We start from the raw sequence: 23,107 nt of genomic DNA, 5'->3' as shown, positions 1-23,107 counted from the left end.
AGGAACTTTACAGTTACTCTGTATGGTATGCAGGCCTACTGTATCTCTCAGAGAACGAGACCCTGGGAGGAAACATACTCATTTAAGGACACAGAGTGAATCAGAGAAGTCAGGTTCTCTGATTCTTCGTCTTGAGCTTTCTTTTGCCACACCACAGAGATCTATTTCGATAGAAGCCACGAGATAATTTAGAATGCTAAATGTACCTTCTATTAGGCATCTCTTGTCTCAGTAGGATAGCTTTTAAGATGTCTCTCTTTGCTTGGTTGTTTTCTTTATCCACGTAGATCACTATACCAAAAAAAAAAAAAAAAAAAGAAAAGAAAAGAAAAAGAAATCCACAGAAGGAAGTCACATTAGTACCATTCTGTATTTGTATGAATACCTGTTTTGAGAGATACAAGTCATGCCACCTCACTCGTATGCCTGGGAAAAGAAAGGAGCTCTGGAAACCAGAATCAAATCTGAATAGTCATGTGATCTAATGTCATGTCAGTGGCAGGTTTATGTGCACACTGTCAGAAAAGATACAAGCAACATCTGAGAGTGCCACATCGCTGTCACTGCCTGTTAATGGCACTGGCAGTCATGACAGTAAAAGCCAGCGGTCTTTATTGCTTTGTATTTGAGGGATTTACTGCATTTTCTTTCACCCAAGAAGCGAGTGATAATGATAATGTATGGCAGAGAGCTTGTCCGTCCTGACAGCCTCGGTAATTTAATCCTTCTCTCCTGCCACAAGACGCAATAAAAGAGGCATCTAGTGTTTGGGCTGAGGAAATCCACAGGCTGACGTTTGTTGGTGTTTGGCTGGGGGGTATGGGAGAGAAAAGTAGAGCAAGGGAGAGAAAGGCTTTTTAGGGTAGGAAGTTTGTCTTTGGTTTTTAAAGGTGCATGTCGGCACGCAGGAACGTGGCCAGACTTTACGTGGCTAAAATACGACGTGAGATAGCTGATCTAAAGTCCCACCAGGAAGAAGGCAGGGAGCACTTGAAACTAAATAAGCGTCTGCACTTTGGGAAAATGGGATCTCAGAGTGTGAACTCTCCCGTTTACAGCCTGATTTATTTTTTCTCAGCTCGGCAGCCTTTCAGCTATGCCTTAGCTTCTGATGACATTTCTTTTCCACAAGCCATTTTGGAGGTAAAGTCTCCCCTGGGCCCAGCTCTCGATTCAGAGACTATCCTGATCAGAAGTACACAAAGGGTGAAAGAGACCATGACAATCCCAAAGCCAGGCTCCGCTGGGAGACAACATATTTCATACTGAGAATGTGTCCCTGGACAATTTTAGTCCAATCTCAAATTATGATACTATCAATTCATTTAGTCATTTGGCTCAGTTGACATGCTGGGCACTGAGGCACGCCGGGTGGGAGACACGTAAGTGTCTGTGTAGGGGTGGGTTAAGGGTTTAAGAGAAATGAGAACCAAGGTCAAACACTGGCTCTTAGTTTACTGCTGTTTGCACGATGCAATATCAGTGAATGTGACTAATTATACAGGTTACTGAGATTTACAGGAATCAAAAAAAGACAAAAGGTGCAGAGTATTTTGAAAGTCCAGTGCTTTGCTTACCAGTGCTAAAAAGTCTTGCTAACAGAGACTTCCACTACTGCTGGGGGACTGGACCTCATTTTGGCCACCAGTATACCAAGCCGAATGGACACTCTGTTCTCTACATGGGAATTGTTTGTTTTTGCTTCAACCAATTCAAGATACGATTGAGCATATTTTTTTGACTTCAGAGTTCTAAAACTTAAAAGCCATAATGGTCTATGTTATTTCTGGGTTTTTTTGGTGACAATTTTTTGGATCATTTCCCCCCCTCCCCTGCCAATTTTATTGAGATATAATTGACTGTTAACATTGTACTAATCTTCTGTATAACATAAGGATGTGATATATGTATGTATTGAGAAATGATTTCCACAATAAGTTTAGTTAATATCCATCACCTCACTGACTCACATTTTTTTACCTTTTGATAAGAACGTTTAAGATCGACTCTTGTATCTTTCAAATACACAATATAGTTGTTAACTAGAGTGGTCTGTGTCGGTTGAAGATGAGGGTTATCTCAGTGATTGAGAAAAACAAAAAAGAATGAATTCAGAGTCCAGCACCCAGCTAGTCTTTCAATTAAACTAGGCCAGTTCTGATAAATCTCAGTAGCTTGAAAAAAACTTTTTTAATGTAGTAAAATACACGTAAGATAAAATTGGTCATTTTAACCATTGTGAAGCATACACTCAGGGGCATTAAGTCCATTCACACGGTTGTTCAGCTGTCACTACCATCCACCTCCAGAACTTTTTCATCATCCCAAACTGAATCTCTGTCCCAGGTAAACAGTAACTCTTCCCCCCCCCCCCCCCCGCCCCGCCCCAGCACTTCTTGGCTACCTCTATTCTACTTGAACCTCTATTCTCTATGAACTGGCCTATTTGGGGTACCTCTTACAAGTGGGCCCATGCAATGCTTGTCCTTTTGTGTCTGGCTTATTTTGCTCAGCATAATCGTTTTCAAGGTTCATCCATGGCATTTATCCAAATTTCATTCCTTTTTAAGACCGAATAATGTTCCATTGTGATATATGGATTTTCTTTATCCATTTGTCTGTGGACGGATGTTTGAGTTATTTCCACCTTTTCGCTATTGTAAATAATTCTGCTATGTATTCGTCATACGTATTTGTCAGAGTCCTTGCTATCAATTGTTTTGGGTAGGTTTCCAGAAGCTGAACTGCTGTACTATATGGCAATCTCTATGTCTTAAAAAAAAACAACAACAACTGAAACACCATTACTATTGAAATTGGTTAAAAAATAGTATAATGGGGACATCTCTGCTTCTGTTTCATCTAGTTGGCCAGAGCACTGTGTTTCCTATTCTCTTAATGATAAAAATAGTGAGAGCCATTGTTTGTGGAGTGATCTTTATGTACTAGGTACCAAGCTCAATACTGTTCTCACAGCAATCACGTGCGCTAAGGACCATGCTGTCCTACATTTCACACATGATTAAATAGACCCAGAGAAGGTAAGTACTTTGCCTAGGCCCACCTAGTTAGAAAGTGGCGGAACCCAGCAAGTCTGCCTTCAGAGCCTGCCTTCTTAACCTCCACACTATAACTTCTCCTTCCATAAGAAGCCAAAATTTTTCCTGCTGTTTACGCTGAACCATGTTGTCAGCACAGACTGCAGCGAGATAGAGGATTCGGTGCCTGTAACAAGGGAAGCCATCAAACTCTGTGCACTCTCTCAGAAAAGGATATTGCTTAGGAACGTCTGCTCCAGAGGCCTTAACTCTCTTGGGCTGAACAGTTTTAAAGATTCCTTTTTGAAACACTCAAGCTCTTTACCAATAAGCAAAGTCCTCCAAAGGCTGACTAAACTTGAAGTCCAGCTCTTCTGTTTGCACAAACGAGGCCTAGAATATGGCCGTCTTGCTCTGGCCCAGAGATTCTTTGCCTTTTAATGAATGCCAGCCTCCCCTGGAGGCCTGGTTAAAATGCACATTAATGCACTCACCCTGAGTTCCTAATTCGGCAGGCCTGGGTTAGGGCCTGAGAATTTTTATCTTCCTGCTGCTGGTGGGGACGCCCCACACTGGGAACCGCTGTTGCAGCTCAACATCCCTTTGCCAGTGAACACTTCTGTGTTGAACACGTGGGACATCGGAACACTGTGGCCACCTCTAGGCCACGGGCCTAAGGACATCCATCTGGTCTTATGGAACTAGACGGTTAAAAAAAAATCTACACTTTCAAAACTTGAGATATATCTTTTAAAAAGCAATTCTGGGGCACCTGGGTGGCTCAGTCGGTTGAGCGTCCGACTCTTGATTTTGGCCCAGGTCATGCTCTCCCGGTTTGTGAGTTTGAGCCCTGCGCTGGGCTCCATGTCCAGGTGTGGAGCCTGCTTGGGATTCTCGCTCTCCCTCTCTCTCTCTACTCCTCTGCTGGTGCTCTCCCTCTCTCTCTCTCTCTTTCAAAATAAAATAAAAAAATAAAATACAAAAATAAAATAAAAAGCAATTCTGGTGACTTGAAAAGTATCAGAACTCTTTAAAAATTAAGCTATTTGCCTTTTCTTCTCATTGGAAATCACATTTGTTTAAGGCTTGCTAGGTTTTCACATACTTATTGAAAGCATATGTCTCAAAAAAGGTACCAAATAGCAGTCCAACTATCTGAGCTGATCTTGAATTATCTACCATTAAAAACTTATCCCTCACTTCTGCAGGTTGGAAAGATCTTTATATTCTTATCAGTGTCTTTTGGCAGAAGAAATGCAGATGGCTTAATTACAAAGGGCTGAGATAACCTTGAATCTCTGAAAACTTTTTGTGTTGGCATGTTATCCCCCAATCCTTGTCTTTGCCCAATTTCTCTTCCTATTAGTGACAAAATGTAAAGTCTGCATCATTTTCATCTTCTGAATTAAACTTTAATTGTTCCAAAACATAGACTGTTCAATGCTCACACACTCAGGGCCCAGATCTGCAGAAGTCTCATAAAAACTTGGGATGATTTCATTAATCTTTTCTCTTCCCACTGTCAATTCCCTGGAAGGCTTTTATTCAGCCCAGACAACATTCTTCAGACCTACCATTAATCTTATTTTTTCCAAACTATTTTCTAGCTTTGTCAGCATTCTCTGAGCAAAATTTTCAGGCCCAACAAAATACAAATGTTTTCCTCCTGCTACAAATGTTTAGCAAGTGAATTCAACTTTGTTGTTGCTGTTGTTTTTCAGCATTAGGAGCCCTAAGAAGATCTATTTTTTGTGTAAATAAAACTGGTAATAACACCTCTTCATCAAGACCGAATTGGGCTCTAAATAATCATGTGGATCACTAGGCTAAATCTCCTTTTATGTACCTAATTTAGGCCTCAGGACACGAATCCCTTTTGAAAAGATGCAAGCCATAATATAAAAATTATTGCAAGGTTCAGTCAACCTCTCAACTGGTATGGCGTTCAAACAGAAGACAGCATGTACTGATTTTCCTTTAGATTTTCCATCTGAATTAAACAGTTTGGAAATAAAATTACTTTCATTAACACTTAATATGATTTGGAGGATGTAAGGCTGCATTCTACTGACCTTTTACATCAAGTCACAAGTGAACGGTAAATCATTACAATAATTAGATGAGATAGTTACTTATTAACCAAAGATTCAAGGAGATTCTGCAATGAAGGTGATGCAAATCCAAAAATTTTAAAATAAACACTTTCACTAGGTCATAACTGGGTGAAAAATAAAATAAAGCCTTCTACAAGGTTAATATTAATTATTTCTCAGAATCTGCTGATGATCTAAGACTACATTTTTTTCAGATGTAGGAGATAATGAAAAACAGCATTATTTTGCTTGGAACACAAAGTACATTCCTCTCCCCTCCCACCACAAGGGGATTGAAATATCCCTAAATTTCAATTAACCTTTCAAATACTACATAGTCAAATCTCAATAGGTAGGAAGAGAAGCTGAAGAAAGAGATAGTAAACACTTCTACTGAATTCATTTCTAATAAATTGTTGGTTTCTCTTGTTGCTTTCAGAAGACTAATTATTCATTAGAAACGTAAGCAGCTCTTAAAATACCAATTAGATGGTAGGAGTATCTTGCAGCAAAAGGAAAAAATACGCCTGAACCAATGCCAACCAACCAACTAACAAGACCCCCCTGAAGCCCTAGGTTACTACGTGAGAAAGATACAAAATTCAAGACACTTGAGGATGTGTGAACAGGTTGCATCCCAGAATGATTTGCATTGCTTCTTCGGCAAATAAAAACAATCTGTTCTGCAGAAGGCCAAACTTCTCAATGTACAATGTCTAAAAAGCAATTTTGTTGTCAGTCCAACCAAACCTTCTACTGCTGACCTTTAAAAAGAATAAAACAAAAGCCAGAAGAGTTTGTCTCTTTTCTTGGAGGGTATTTTCATTATAATTAGTTGTCCAAACGGTTCTCTCATTACTGATAATATTTGGTGTGTTTTACTTTTCTGACACTTTGCAGGTAAAGTATCTCTAAGGAAGCTTGAGAAAATATTTTTGGGAATGTTTCTGTTATATCAAGTCAATGAAAGTGAGGAGGAATCAGATTCTTGTCCTGACTACACTATTTATTTCCTAACTGATTTCTCAACCTATCTGTCATTATAGAATTATAGAATTTGAGCTGGAAGGGAATGAAGAGAGCGCCTTATTCAATAGATATGAAAACAGGATACCATGAAATTTAACCATCTTGCTCAAGTTCACATAACTAGTAAGCACTGTGGATCCAGGGAAGACTAGCACAGACCTCTGGATGCTCATAGTCACTGTCTCAAGCAATGACCACATTTCTAAAAATATCAGGTGTGTGCACATGTGTACATACATATGAAGTAACCACGAGCATCTATATTCCTACTGGATGATGAGTAGCTGATATACATACAATCAATAGCATGATTACACATTGATTAAAATACAATTTATAAACCTAGTGAGTAAAAATATTAGTGTTTGATTAGCATAAAATGCCTTGTTTTTGCTAAAGATAATACAACATTCCATCTTTATGGTTTGTTTAACTATAGGGCTTTAGAATTTTTAAAAAATGTTTATTTATTTTTGAGAGAGAGTGTGAGTAGGGGAGGGAAAGAGAGAGAGGGAGACACAGAATCTGGAGCAGGCTCCAGGCTCTGAGCTGTTAGCAAAGAGCCCGACGTGAGGCTCGAACTCACAAGCCATGATATCATGACCTGAGCCGAAGTCAGATGCTTACCCGACTGAGCCACCCAGGTGCCCCAGGGCTTTAGAACTTAATAAGCAGTTTTTTCATAGGGTCAATGTCTGCTTGGTATGATATTTTTACTCCACTTTAATAATATGCTGATATATATGATTCTCTAAAACACCTTAAAGTTGGCTGATCCAAGAATTTACAGGGTACCAGTGGGGTTTGACTTTGAGGTCAACCCGCTGAGAGGTAAAGCTCTAAAAGAGGCAACCTGCCTGCAGCTACTGATGCACATGTAGACTAAAATATCAAAACATATTCTAAGAATTTAGGTCACTCACTAAAAATCCTGAACATATAGACACTGGGAGAGATATATGTATATGTATACACACACACACACACACACACACCGTAAAAACATCTCTGTGAGGACGCTGATCAGAAAGGTAGAAAAAATTAGGCCACCGAATTGTTTGAATCATGATTAAAAAGCTAGTGGTTTATTTTTCCCCCTTGAAATATTATACTTTTTGATTCAGTTGTAGACCCAGGTGTGACAATTTTCTTTTGATACCATGATGTAGTGGGAACACCTAGAGACATTGTTTTCCTACCATTTTTGTGTTCTCTTAACTCTAGCATCACTTCACATTTAATTCTCAATCCTATGGTACAGATCTGACTTTTATTAATCTCTTCTGATGAGACTTCCATGACTCTATGTGAACATTAGGGAATCATACTTTGTCCTTGTTCCTACGGCTACCTTCACAGTAAGACAAAAATGTCTGTATTATAATGAACCATACATACCATTGCTATAGTTGTAGTAGACCCACTGCCCACTCTTGGGTTTTGGAAGTGACACAGGTGTCTCTTCGGCAGGAAGACTGTAGAATCTGCATTCAACGAACAGCCGTTGGATAGTGTCATCTGCAGTTACTCGAGAATCATTAAGGCGTAAAGCAATGATCTCAATCCGAATTTTTTCTGATGGCTGTTTAGGGAGCAAAAACAAAAAACAACAAAGAGACATAAAACAAATGAGCAAAACCCCCTTTACTCTTTCTCACTATCAATTTTAAATAAAACATGAAGGCCAATGGGTTTCTTTTTTGGAACGCATTGTACACTATTGTATAGTTACACATGATAGATTATTCACGACAGAGAGAGAGAGAATGAGATTCTAATGCCCCAGGGTTTGAAGTTAACAGTGTCATGGCAATAGTCTCCTGATTTACATTTGAGGCTATAAATACCCCACTAGTAGTCTATCAGGGCTGAAGATTATGAGATCTTCATCTCCGATTGCTTTCAGAATGACAAGTATCACTTCGCCTTGTTTTAAACTATGTAACCAAGTACATGTTTATCACTGCTTTTATTTAATCTAGAGTACCTGAGAAAGTTTCAGTTATTCAGACATCAAGCCTGTTGAATACTTTATAGCGATTATGCTAATACATGTTGCTATATGAATCCATATTAACTAGAGCGGAAACTATAGTTCATTGTCTTGTATATTCTGCTGCAACATATTTCATTCAATAAGTAATGTTTTCAAACAAGAGAAACTGTGTTTACCTAATTTAACACACATTTCCCGGTTATTTATTTATTTTTTATCTCACTTTGACAGAATTTATAATTAAAAATAATTTGTTTTACTGTGTAATTTTCATTTCACTCCTCACTTAATACATTTTGGTGTCACAGACATTATTAAACAAGCCGTATATATTTCCTTGAGTGACGATTTAAAACAAATAACCAACTATGACTTAAAAATTAGATCATGCCAAGGTGATTCCTCACTTAACATTGCAAAATTTTTTACAATTTTAAATTTGCGCTTCATTCCCTTTAACTAAACTTCTCTTCACTAAATTCAGAAGCATGCTACTGTAAATTACATAACTTCAAATAACACTTAGAAAATCCTGAAACCGGGGGCTGTCTATATGGCCAACTTCTTAGGAACTCATTGTCAAACGTAAATCAGTGAGCAAATTCACCATAGTGGCTACTTAGATGTTTCAAAGCATATAATGTAATTAATCAAGCTGAAAAGCATAACTATCCTATTGTAAAAATATCCCCATAAAGAACAATTTCTATTACTGTCAAACCCCCTCAATATTTGATGAAGTAATTTTACCCCGTTCTTTCAAAAGACATTTTCTTTTATTATGTATTCTAAGACACTTTAACTAAAAACCCAAATCTGAATATTTCAATAAGGTTATTTTATTATTCAGTAGATTCATGGAAATTTTACTAGGATGACAGAGAAAATTCCACACCATTCTGTCTCCACTAATACAGGTACAAGGCGGCAGCTGGCAATATTACTAGGATTAGCATAGTATGATGAAATATTTAAAGGAAAATTTTTTCTAAAACCTAATAAATCAAATGACTGCCAAATGTCATTAAAGTGATGGTCTTTGACTTGAATTTGCTTTTCATATTCAAATTTGAAAAGAAAGAGATGAAAGCCTGGAAAGGTTACTCGGTTTCAACTAATAACCTCAAGCCCTCTCCGTTCACGTGCATAAGAAATGAAGTTGGCTCTATTGTCTAACCTCACTTCAGAAAAGCCCTTCTCTGCTTGCTGAAGACTAACATGGGCAAGAAAATATTTTAAGTGATATTATTTTTTCCTTAAAATGCATTGTGGTTGTCAGAATACCACACGCGCGCACACGTTTTATAATTCTGGTTCAAATGGAGCACCATGCATAATTAAGTCTTTTACCTGCTTTGTAATTTGAAAAACTCAAAATTGTTATAACAATAACATCTAATAAAACATTCCTGCTTCTTCACAAAAGAATTAAAGGAAAATAGCCATCAAAAGGCAAAAAATGGTTATCTTGATGTTGTGAAGAATTTAAAGTTGTTTATCACAGAACCCAATGAAGAGACATATGAACTTTTAAATAGCAGGGGAATCGAATTTATTTAACTGGTTATTTTATTAATAATATATTAAGTGTACAATCCCCATATGAAAACTTGCATTACTATAAGAACAAATTTAGGTTATCGAATAAGACTACATACAGATATAGAACTCTAAATGAAAGTAGATTATAGCCAAAGAAACGAGCAAAAACATCAATACCAAACAAACCAAAAGAAAACCCATCATAATATTCAAATAAATAAAAGAGCTTTAAAATTCCTTACATGGCATCATCTCCTTTTTTGGCCCAGTTTTTTATTGTTATTCCCCCTCAAGCCTCATTACCTCTATCCATGTCCCTTAAATTTTCTGACTAATATTATATACAGAAGTTATTAGTTACCATTTCTTTGTTCTTTTTTAATATGTATTTACTTTGGGGAGAGTGCAAGTGGGGGAGGGGCAGAGAGTGGATCTGAAGCAGGCTCTGCGGGAACAGGCTGACAGGCGCGAGCCCCATGTGGGGCTCGAACTCATGAACAGTGAGTTTATGACCTGAGCCAAAGTTGGATGCTCAACTGACTGAGCTACCCAGGTGCCCCTTTTTTCTTTTTAAAAAATGTTTACTTATTTTGAGAGAGAGCGCGCAGGAGAGAGCAGCTGGGGGAGGGGCAGAGAGGGAGGGAAAGAGAGAGACTCCCAAGCAGGCTCCATGATGTCAGTGAGGAGTCTGATGTGGGGCTCGATCCCTTGAACCGTGAGATTGTGACCTGAGCCAAAATCAAGAGTTGAATGCTTAAAAGACTGAGCCAGCCAGGTGCCCCATCTTTGTTCTTTTTATGCTACATGAATCGATTTAAAACAAATCAGAAAGAGGATAAGTTCCAAATAGTATATATCTAGGGAAGCACACTCTGAATAAAGAATTTTCTAAACATTATACATTCTGGCTACTGGGGCCAGCCAATTGTTCCACCATTGGAACAATTCCGGTGGTATTTTGGCCTCTGTGAATCAAAAGTTCAACTAGATTATATATAAAGATTTTGAAGACTCAGAAGCACATCAACTGCATAACAGACAACTCCAACTTCGTGTCAGAAATGAACTCGTATTCTCTCCCCTGATCTCGTTCATCCTCCGATATTTCCCGTCTCACGTGACATCACCATCCAACTGGTCACCTGTGGCCAAGCGACCTTGGAGCCCCTTTGGCCATTTCCCTTTTTCATACCCCCCACATCCTTGAGATCACCCATTCCTATTCATTTTACTTCCTAAATACCACAATGATTCATCAGATTATTGAAAGCTTGTGTTTCAACATTGTATCAGCTATTGAGGACATAGAGACAAAACAGGATGGGATTTCTTGCCCCTAATCCCTTGTCTGGGGCCTCAGCTGCTCTTCTTGTGGCTGAATTCTCTCCCGAAAAACAAATCAGGTATCACCCTTTCTGCCTGAAAGCCCATTAATGTACACTCTAGGCATTTTCTGGGACCAGTGGTGTGCTGTTTATAGAGCTCGGGTTTTTTGCATCTAAAATCTCCTCTGCCAGACAAAATTCTACTTACTTTACACCCTGGGCCACCCTTGCTGTCCTTTTAGGATATAGCATTTTTATTCTCTAGGGGTGAGCTGGTTCCTCCTCTGGGTCCTTACTGCACTTTCCAGTCACATTATACTTCGTGGCTTTCTTTGCCTATCTGCCTCTCTGTAATACTTAAAGATATGGAGTCAAGGGAGGCTATCTTTTATATATTCAGAGTATCTCTTGTATATTGCCAGAAATAGGTGTAGCTGCATTTTGCAGTTTTCTTTTTTAACAAATACTTATTGTGTCTCCCCTGTTTTGGTAAGTTGGTGATTAATAGCTGTTGAAAAATATATAGAAATCTTGCTGGGTAAGATTTTGGTTAAAGAAGAATATTTCAAAGACAGGTCAATACTGTGGAACTGAGATGGTAGTCACTATTACTTGAACCCTTCCAATGTTTCATAACAAACATTGTTCCACGAAACAATGAAAACAAGTTCCACTAGGAGACTTGGAAGGGGTAACAACACACCTTCAAACAAGTCTTTGCAGAGAGATGCGTAATAATGTCTGTCCAGGGTCTCGAGAACAAGAGACTGTACTTCTGTAGGGTGTTAGTCACCTTCACGATTAGCAAGTTGGCCACATGTCTAGGTCTTAGGCTTTTCCTGTCTTCTTTTCTATATGTCTGAACGTTTGTTACTACGTATGATGTTACTTTTGTCTTGTTCACCAAGTGCCCTATTAACTTCCCTAGTTAGCAAGATGTTGACGTCAGCATATAAAAGAAAAGGCATTTAAAAATCGACTGCGGTGAACAGAAGTACTAGAAGTGACTCAAATAAGAACTGCAAGCAACTTACTTTAACTTGCCTGTGTAGACGGACACTACGTATTATGTGGCTGAATGATCTAGAAATGTGATGACAGCTTGTATTACTTGCAGAGAAAAAAAGCTAAAGTTCTCATGATTTTGGCTCAATTCCACTACTGCTTCCTGACTGATGCTAATTCATTTTAGGCTGTATTTTTCTATAGTATTTACTTAAGCTTTTATTGGCATGCTTACATTTTTTATGTTTTACTTCAGAGGATCATGCTGAATTCTTCCTCTGGTTTCACCCATCAGAGCAGCCACACTGGGGCCGAATTGTTAGGCTTCTCGAAACTAATTATGCATGACAGTCCTTAAACATAGTATCCCTTAAGTGAGGATGGCCTATGGTAAAAGTTTTCAACTTGTTTTAGTCCATTAGATTTAACTCTAATTCTGGTGAGATTACATGTGAATTTTATTTCATCCTAAGTTTCTACAGTGAATAAGCATTCCTGTAACTTTTAAAATGATAAAGTATAGAAAATAATTTGGCATATTCAAATCCTCAATGTCTAAAACAGATGTTACCATTTTGCTGTATCTGATTCAAACTTTTTTGTTGTTACTGTTGAAGAAACAAAACATTTCAGTTAGACACAGGTCAAGCCCCATCTCCTAGCTCCTTTCTCTCCTTTTTCATTTCCCCACAGGTAACTTCTTTCCTTACGTCGGTGTGTATCACTCCCAAAAACGCTTTTATATTTTCTACAACATAGGAATGGATCCATAAACGACATAGAGCATTGTTCTGTTTTTAGGCTTTATATCAGTGATATCAGCCTCTACTAATCATTCTGTAACTTGTGTTTTTTTCTTCGCTCAATATTATATATTTTGAGATTTATGCATGTTTATGATTAAAATTCAATTCCTTCATATTAATGGTTGTATAGAATTCCATTTGTATTGCATAATCTATAGTCCACTTTTTTGTCTACTTATGAACAATTCAGGTGTTCACGTTTTTTTGCTATTACAATGTTGCATCCCTTTATGTTTTCTTATGTATGTGAATGATTCTCTTAGAAGAATTGCTAAGGGACAGATGTGAGAAATTCAAATTACTCCCCAAATGGTTACATGAACTTACATGAATATTATATATATCAGTATAAAAATGTGTTACATACGTGTGTATGTGTGTGTAAATAAATATAAACAAAGCCTACCTATAGGAGTGGGTAGAACTTGGTACTACATAGCAAAGTAATAGATATAAAATGGAAATGGAAGGTTATGATCTATGTCTATGCCCTTTACAAGAAAAATTTTAACTGGGGTGAGCTCTAAAAAAAAGTCAAAATGTTGGTTCAAAAAGTCAAACTCACCATTGATATTGACAGTCATATGTAAATAGGGTAGGAATGCACACTAATTAATAGTGATTTTTACAACTTAGGCTGGGGGTGGGCAGAGTCATCTCAAAAACTGAAAAAAAAAAAAAAAAAAGGTCCTACCAGGTGGCTGTCAGTTAAGTGTCCGACTCTTGATTTCAGCTCAGGTCATGATATCACGGTTTGTGAGTTTGAGCCCCACACTGGGCTCTGAACTGACAATGTGGAGTCTGCTTGGGATTTTCTCTCTCCTTCTCTCTCTCTCTCAAAATTAATAAATAAACTTAAAAAAAAAAAAACCAAGTCCTCTCAACTCCCACTAGGCTCCAAAACATTCCCCTTATTGGGATCATATCCATTCTTCACACATGTTTTGATTGAAAGTCTTTGGTTTCTTAGAATAAAAACTCTTTAGAAGAAAGAAGAGTAAAGAGAAACTCAAATTGTGGAGATAACAATGTTTTTAAGAAACAAAACCAATGCCCCCGCCCCGCCCCCAGCTTTCATCAGTGGCAGTAACTTATCTTTTCTCCTATGTTCTGTGAAAGATCATATTGAGCAAATAATATAAATAATGAAAACTTCAGGGATGGAGATCAAAACAGTGCTAGAGTTAAGAGTGCTTATTTTTAGAATACTGTCATGGTCTCCCTTATACACCATGTAAATTACTGCATCTGTAATGGTCGGCAAATTACAGAAGCTTGTTACCACATGTTCTAAAGCAATGGTTGGGATATTTTTTCCTGTCCTAATACACCTGAGGGATATGACACATTTCTATCATTAACTGTGGCTTACTATGGCAATAATGTGAAGGAAGGAGAGAATTTTAAAAATTACCCTCAATTTCAGGTGATTTTGATATGCTAGTCCACTTTCACCATCATTGAAAACAGATGTTATAGTACAGTGGTTCTCGATTTTGGCTGCATATTAGTCTCACCCGGGGAGCTTTAAACAAAATTCGGATTTAGCGGATCTGGATGGAGCCGGGCCCTGGCATTTAAAACTGCTCTCTAGGTGATCTTAGTGTGCAGTCACGGTGGGAAGTACTGCTTTTCCCTGAAGTTGCTCTTAAACTGTAGCACACTCCAGAATGACCCGTAAGGCTCAGTAACATACGGATTTCTGGGCCTTGGTCTATGAATTTCTCATTCACGAGGTCTGGAGTGGGGTCCAAGAATTTGTATCCTCGAAATTTCTCAGGTGCTGCTGCTGGTATGGGGACCACATTTGAGAACCACTGCTCTAAACCAAAAACAGATTCAATCTACACTTGTTGACCCTTTTAAAGATATTCACAGAAAAGCTTCTATAATATTCATATTAAATTGTTCTTTAGTTATTATTTAACATTTTAGTACAGAATTAGCTTACATATGATTTCTTTTCTAGAAATAATCTATATTCATCATTAAAAACAATCCCACAAGAAGGGCACTGGGGTGGCTCAGTTAGTTAAACACCTGACTCTTCGCTTCGGTGCAGGTCATGATCATAGTTCGTGGGTTCGAGCCCCATGTTGGCTCCGTGCTCATGGTGCTTAGGATTCTCTCTTTCTCCCCCCTGCTGCCCCTCCCCTGTTCACTCTCTCTCTTTCTCAAAATAAATAAAAAAACTTAAAAAAATAATCCAACAGCATAAATCCAAAAAGTAAAATACAGAAGTTTCTTGTTTTGGGCAATTTTTTGCCAAAGGGGTAGGTGATTATTTTTTGCATCGCAGGCCATATGGTCTCTGTTGTAAATACTCAGCTCTGCTCTCATAGAGTGAAAGCAGCACAGACAATATGTAAATGATGGGTGTGGCTGTGTTCCAGTAAAACACTGCTTACAAAAACAGGTAGAGGGCTGGGATTGACACATTGGCCACAGTTTGCGGACCCCTGCCCTGATCCGTGTCCCAGAGATGCTCACTGCTAATGGTGTTTGGATTATATGTCTCTAGACATCTTTGTTTACATAAACCTAAATGCTGTGTCTATATGCTCATATAAAAATATGTATGTATGGAATTATCAGTGAGGTGTAATTTCTTCACTGTTAGTTTGGCAAAGGTGTGCTGTGAGGAAACAGGAATTTTTGTACATTGTTATTTTAACCAGAAATGTTTGTATTAACAAAGACTGAAGGAAACCTAAGGATCCATGGGACACTTAACCAACAGAGCCACCCAGATGCCCTAACCTAAAAAGTCCATTAAAAGGGGCTTATTTTAATAAATATGGTATGGCTATGCATTGCAATATTAGGCATATGTTAAAAGAAATGCAATATACAGCTATGGAAAGATGTCCATAGTATATTTATTCCTGAGAGAGAGAGAGAGAAAGAGAGAGAGAGAGAGAGAGCGCGAGTGAGCCAGAGCCAGAGACAGTGTGAGCAGGGGAGGGTCAGAGAGAGAGACGGAGATACAGAATCTGAAACAGGCTCCAGGCTCTGAGCTGGCAGTCAGCAGATTTCAACGTGGGGCTCAAACCCATGAACCGTGAGATCATGACCCGAGCCAAAGTCAGATGCTTAACCGACTGAGCCACCCAGGCACCCCAAAAGATGTCCATAGTATGTTAGTAAGAGAGAATGAAGTTGCAAAACAAAACAGAAAACAGTTTTTGAAGAAATTACTACCAGCAGAGTAATTCAACATTTCTGGTTTTACCTAAAATATATTTTGAAACTTATTCTATCTAGCTGAAGCTGTTTTCCATATGTAAAACAATGGGAGGGGGTTATTTTACACACTGACAGGATATCATATTTGATTCTTAAATTATTTAATAAATTTTTAAAGCTTATTTATTTTGGGCACATGTGTACGGGCGGGGGAGGGGTAGACAGAGAAGGAGAGAGAGAATCTTGAGCAGACTCCAAACCATCAGCTCAGAGCCTGACTCAGGGGTTGGGCCCATGAGATCATGACCTGAGCTGAAACCAAGAGCCAGACATTTAACTGACTGAGCCACCCAGGTGCCCCGATTTAATGCTTTTTACTTTTACTCTTTTTAAAAATTTTTAATGTTCATTTTTGATAGAGAGGAAGAGAGAGAGAGGGAGCGAGGGAGGGGCAGAGAGAAAGAGAGGGAGACAGAGAATCCGAAGCAGGCTCCAGGCTCTGAGCTGTCAGCACAGAACCCAAGGTGGGAACTCAGGAGTAGTGTGATCATAACCTGAACCAAAGTCAGATGCTTAACCGAATGAGCCACCCCGGTGCCTCCCGATTTAATACATGAGTTCTCAAAGTAGTGAATTGCTTTTTGCATTCTGCCTTTCAAATCTTTAAAGCGTATTTTGCTGAACATCGTTACTGTAATCACCCAGGAATGCCAGCATGTTGTTCAAGGGGACCTGGTTTCCAGGTGGAACTGCAGTTTAGTCCAATTGAATATGGCAGTTTGTACAAAACTGCGATTAGTAGAAACAGAGAAGCAGAAAGATGTAAATAGGCAACGCACAGAGGAATCCACTGCTCTTTCAGGGTGTGATTTCCCATTCTTACCTGCGGGCGTACTTTAAGAAATCTGTGAATCGAGGGTCATCCATTTTGTAGTGAAAATGGAAAGCTGCACTGCTTAAATGATAAAACTAGAAACCCTTTGAAAGGATTGTTAATTCCTTTTTTTAATGCCATGGCAGATGCAAATTTTTGGTTTTGATGTCTATTTTAGGGACCTAAAACAAGGCTTTTAATCAATGTATTATACATCAAATTGATACTGTTAACTTCTGATTATTCAAATTAATAAAATATTCATAGAGAAATGTCCAAAGTTTTACATTTCTCAGACTCTCCCCACCCCACTTAATTATCATGCCTAGAAGCTTTTTAGTAAAAGCAGCAGTCGTCAGGCTGACGGGATCTGACAAGCCAGCAAGGCCCAATTACACTGGAGCTCTGTGGCACTTTGATGTCCTGGAAACGAAGAGCGATAGGGGCAAATTGGGCAGCACATTATGTTAATGACTTGATTTAATCCAGCCACTAAACTTTATGTAGCCTGTTAAAAAAGATGCTAACACTAATTATGCCACTTTGGAAAGAAAAGGAGGGGACAAGCATTTCACTCTGACAAAGTGAAGCTCATAAATGTTGTAAATGAAATGAAACAAAATGAAGTAATCTATGATTAATTATACATCACAGACATAAAGAAAAGAGGAAGAACCAAGTAATGTGCCTAAGTCCTGGGAAATCTGTTAGATTCCTTTTTAAGGATCAAGATTTCTGAGAAATAATGATGGGTTGGGAGATTCTGAAACGTGCAAGGAGGCAACTGAGTGATCTTCAAGTGGTTACACAGGGTAGGTAATTTGGATCCACAGTGTAATTGGTATAAATGATACTTACCTAGCATACTCCTTGAGTCTCAATTTTGTGACATTAGAGGGTAGAGGCAATTTGTTAAAAAAAAAAAATCTATCAACTGGGGAGAGCCAGAGTAGGGTTCTCTAATTACTTTTTAATTAGTCTCTGTGCCTCTAATCTATTCGTTACATTATTGATAGCATGCTCTTTTAAAACTGAATTCAATAGTGTAAACTCCCTAAGAGTAAGAGGATTATTTCTCTCATTCACTGCTTTATTCTCAGTGCCTAGAACAAAACTTGGGATGCAGCAAATGCTCACAAAATAGCTGTTTAATGAGTGAGTGATCTTCCCTCTCCCTTAAAAGCCCTTACCGGCTGCTCATAGAACTTTAGGATAGGCTTCAGCCTCCTCAGATGATACACGAGAGGCCTCAATGCTGAGGACATGTCTGCCTTTTTGGCATATTCTCCTGGGGCTCTGTAGGTGTGCCACTGACGTAGTCCATCCTAAAACCATTCTGCATTTCCAGAACAAGTTATGCTCCCTATTCTAATGCTATCATTCCTTTGTCCTATAATGATCGCTTTATGCCTCTCACTAACTCCTGATCCTCCTCAGCACTTGGCTCAAGCTTCACAGGCTTTTAGGAGGTCATCCTTGATGAGGGTCCCTCACGCTGTTCAGTACCCGCTTGAATGCTCCTATCATGCCCTGTGCATTCCATCTCCTAGCTCTGACCACCTTGCTTTGTGGCTGGGTTTCCTGGCACACTGTGACTTCTTTGACGCCAGGGATACTTCTTTTCTGACACACAGTAGATGCTAAAGAATGTAGATTTGTTGTGATAATTGAGGGACATATTACACCGGATGTGCTTAGGTCACAAGAAGCATTCAAGTAATCCTTTCCTTCTGATGAAAGCCATGTATCACTGTCCTATGAGTGCTACCCACAGCAGCTCTTAAGGAAGATGTACAGGAAGAAATATCGGATTCAAACATGCAGGCTGACTACTCCTGATGTAATGAATGCAGGTTCTTAATAAATTGATAGTTAATTTTATCTGTCAACTTGACTGGACCACCAGATTTTCAGACATTTGGTCAAACATTATTCTAGGTGTGTGGTCAGGGTGTTTCTGGATGAGATTAACATTTGAAGTGGTAGACTGAGTAAAGCAGACTGCCCTCCCTAATGGGGATGGGGCCTCCTCCAACCATCTAAAGACCTAAACAGAACAAAAAGGGTAAGAGAGAACTCCTCTTGCCTGTTGGCCTTCAGGTGCAACACTGGTCTTCTCTGGACTTTGAACGTGCCACGGAACACTGACTCTTGCTGGGTCTCTGCCCACCTGCTCGCCAGCTGGGACGTACACCCTTGGCACTGATCGTCTTCAGACCCAGACGGAAGCTACACCATGGCCCTTTGTGGGCCTCCAGCTTGCGGGATGCAAATCCTGGGACTTCTCAGGCTCCACAGTCACGTGGCTCAGTTCCTTATGACACATCTCTTTCCGTGTAGACATTTATACACATATATCCTATTGGTTCCATTTCCCTGGAAAACCCTAATACAAATGGCTAATAAAACCCTAATATAAAGGGGCCCATTTTCCCTTTGATTCCCATTATCAAAATTTGCTAATAGACAACGCAGAACTTCTATTCATCAGTTTGATAAAGAATTTTAACAATTTCAGGTTTGATACAGCAAAAAAAGCTAAACTGAATTGAACTAAATGCTTTATTAAAAGTGTCCAGGCAACCACGTTCAAGATTTCTTTCTTGATTTATTGATTTTGAACAGTAAAGATTCTATATCAGGATGCCATGGGTCAGGTGGTATTATAATTAGTAACAACGGTAATAAAACTTTGGACAGACAAACTATTCTGTTTGCATTTGGGTTTGTTCTGCAGAGAGGTTAAGCTGAGGATTTTAAGGGCTGAAAGAAGTATTCCAATTCTTAGCCAAAAAGGAGAAAGTCTAAAAAAAGGTGTACAATTAATCATTTTAGGAAAATTAATGTAGATGAACAGAAAAAGCTAGAGCCTTTTTACTTTACTAACATTTACTTTATAAAAATTCCCTCTCTTGCCTTAAAATAAAAAATGCTTTGCTAAGTGGTATACTTTCTATATAAATTAAAGTATAATTTTCTCTTCAAAATTTCAATTTACATACTACTTTTCAGCAGTGTGTTACAAAACAAATATATACTATACAAGATTTAAGAGGGTTAATTTTTTGGTAGAAATGAAATAACTTTAATAGTTTATCAGAGGACATATTTAGATATGAATAGTGTATGAATTCACATTTGTAAGTTATTATAGTTTTGAATGCAACATCACATTTTAAATTCTTAGAGTTGAGATTTAACGTATCTTTGTACATGTTCTGAAAAGGAGTCAGGAAAGTCAACTGGTTTTAGCAATTAACTAATAAAGCTACTATTGTTAGGTATGGTTAATAAAACTAATACTAGAAGTTATGACTCATCATGTTATGAAACTGCATATAAATTTATTTTGTACTAGATGATTACATGGGTAAGACTGTGATAAGCTATTAGTATTTCCTCAAAAATATTTTTGTCTGAAGATTTTCCTATATGAGGACTGATAAACTGTGAATGAAAACAACTTTATTCCACAACATTTCTAGCTGGCATCAAGCTACTGACCTGTTTGATATTCTTGGAGACAGGACCGGGAATAATACATTCATCACTGTCAGATGCTGATCTCTCTTCCTCATCTGTTAAAAAATAAAATTCAGTAGTTTAAGTCGATTAAATCAATTATACCTTGTAAAATGGAGAGAAATAAACATTACATAAGGACACCCTTAGAAGAACAATATGATAATTATGTCTAGACCTTTTTTAACAGCAAAGATACTTACTTTTACATTTTATTTTATTTTAAATGCTTATTTCTTTTGAGAGACAGAGAGCAAGGCAAGGGAGGGGGAGAGAGAGAGGGAGAGAGAGAATCTCAAGCAGGCTCTGTGCTCTCCACGCAGAGCCTGACATGGGGCTTAATCTCATGAGCCGTGAGATCATGACCTAAGCCGAAATCAAGAGTCAGACACTTAACTGCATGAGCCACTCAGGCACCCCTAAATTATATTTTAGAAAAGAGAAACAAAACAAAACAAAGCAAAAAAAAAAAAAAGACTGAAAATTCCAGGTTCAGTTTTAGTGGAAACAGAGATAATAAAAATATAGCTTGTTTTGAAATTTAAAAATAATCTTTTTAAAGAGAACAGGGTAACAGGTGTTTTCTAACAGCCTAACCAATTATACTCTGCAAAAATCAAGTCACTCTTAGTACTTAAAAGCACTTTTAAAAGCCTTGTGATTTTATTGTGGCAACACTGACATACACATATTTAATGTGCAAAATTTGATATTTTGACATACACATAATCCTGTGAAATCATCACCACAATTAAGATCGTGAATATATCCATTGCTCCAGAAGTTTCCTCAGGCCCCCTTATAATCTGCTCCTTTTTGGCCTCTCTCTGACTCTATCTGCCCTTCCCTAGGGAGCCACTTCAATGCTCTGTCACTATAGTTGCCTCTTCCAGATATTCCTATATGTTAAATCCTGTCATGAGTTGTCTTTTTTTGTCCGAGTTCTTAGTTTTAAGTTTATTTTGTTTTATTTTTTTATTAAAAAAATTTTTTTTAATGTTTTATTTATTTCTGAGAGAGAGAGAGACAGCATGAGCAGGGAGGGTGAGAGAGAGAGGGAGATACATAATCTGAAACAGGGTCCAGGCTCTGTCAGCACAGAGCATGATGTGGGGCTCGAACCCATGAACCATGAGATCTGACCTGAGCTGAAGTCAGACGCTTAACCAACTGAGCCACCCAACCACCCCGGTAGATCCACTATTAAATGAAGATGTCCTCGGAGAAATACTCTAGCAGATTAAATAAAGCAAAGAAGGAAAAAATATTAATTTAAAAAAAGGAAAAACATCACCTTCTGGTTCTAGTTCCTCAGTTATTTCTGTTTCATCTTCTGAAGAAGACAGACTTCGATCTGCAAGCTGACCCTCAGACAGAAAAGACACATCATCATCTCTTGCTTGTTGTATTTTCTCAGAACCCTCCTTAACCTCAGTTACACTGCTTCCTGGAGAAACCTGAAGAAATGAAAGCACACCGATACACTGTTGCTTAGGTCACATGTATACATACTTGTTGAAGCACTGGATTAATAATGCATGCAAGCTTGAGACCTAAGTATGTAGACAGGCACTGTACATAAGTGATTCATTAGAAAACAATCACTAAAATTGTACAGACAAATGATAATATGCAGATATATGAACATTATTGTAAACCAAGAATGAAAAATGCGTTAACATAAATGACTTTTACATATTACTCTAATTCACAGATCTAGTTACCACTTGCTAATAGCAGAATTGTAGCTGTTAAAAAATACTTGTCCTATTTTTGATTCTTCCGTTCCCAGGAAGTTGAACACAAAAATAGGATAATGCTATGATTTCGTGATCCATGTTAATAAAAAGTCTTTTAAGAACCAAATAAACCTTTTGAAATAATTTAAATACAAACATGTACCTCAGGAACATGTGAAAGAGTTGGCGTATTAATTTCTATTTCTGGTGTATGCTCCACTTCTGATGAAATTTCCTTCACATCCTCAGGAGAAGTCGGTATCTCCTTTTATTGATGTAAAAACATGCACGTATGTTAGTTTGTATTTATTACTAAACCCCAAATCATCCTAAGGCAAACACACACATATATATATAAGTAAATACAGTAGTTATCCATATGTCCCTAAGTTTAGTCAGTGCATTTCAGTAAAATGGTTGATACTCATCATGATATATATACACAATTTAAGAAGGGCAAGTATAGTTCACTGAAGCACTGCTTGTAACTGCAAAAAAAGTGAAAGTAATGCAAATGCCCCACAGTAGAGGATTAGTTAAATAAGATGGAACATCCAAATACCTGAGTTCTTCATCACTGTGTGGAAAATGATAATGTAGACCTGTACATACGACACTGAGTAGAGTACACAATTCAGTGCTGGGTAAAAAGCTAGTTATAGAACGAAACATCTAGCTGTATACTGGTTTGTTAAAAAGCAAACATGCAAACAGTGTGAATGTTCCCATGGGAATAAGTGTGGAAGGAAGTTCACCAAAATTCTATCTCTGACATATAGATTTGGGGCAATTTAATTTTATTTTTAATGTTTTTAAATTTTTCCTCCTTTGTATTTTTTAATATTTCTATGATGATTACACATTACTCATGTAATTAAGAAACTGCATGTGCTAGGACAGACGTGTACTTTCTATGATCAACATTCTTTTTTAACTGTATCAAAAATCAATT

General features: G+C 38.0%; 1 protein-coding gene across 1 annotated transcript in view; it reads right to left on the bottom strand.

Moving 5' to 3' along the window:
- The window catches only part of RPGRIP1L (RPGRIP1 like), a 92,930-nt gene that overhangs the window by 8,361 nt on the left and 61,462 nt on the right, over window positions 1-23,107 (bottom strand). The window contains exons 21-25 of the mRNA XM_039241749.1: window positions 22,319-22,420; window positions 21,711-21,873; window positions 20,399-20,472; window positions 7,559-7,742; window positions 207-291 (exon numbers count right to left, since the gene is read on the bottom strand). Of these exons, the coding sequence (XP_039097680.1) occupies window positions 207-291; window positions 7,559-7,742; window positions 20,399-20,472; window positions 21,711-21,873; window positions 22,319-22,420 (608 nt within the window). The remainder of the gene's footprint in view (window positions 1-206; window positions 292-7,558; window positions 7,743-20,398; window positions 20,473-21,710; window positions 21,874-22,318; window positions 22,421-23,107) is intronic.

Source organism: Hyaena hyaena, unplaced genomic scaffold, assembly GCF_003009895.1.
Source record: "Hyaena hyaena isolate Hyena2069 unplaced genomic scaffold, ASM300989v1 scaffold_7, whole genome shotgun sequence".
In the NCBI taxonomy this organism is placed as follows: domain Eukaryota; kingdom Metazoa; phylum Chordata; class Mammalia; order Carnivora; family Hyaenidae; genus Hyaena; species Hyaena hyaena.
The sequence above is the reverse complement of the archived record's forward strand: the minus strand, read 5'-3'. Positions and strand labels throughout refer to the sequence as shown.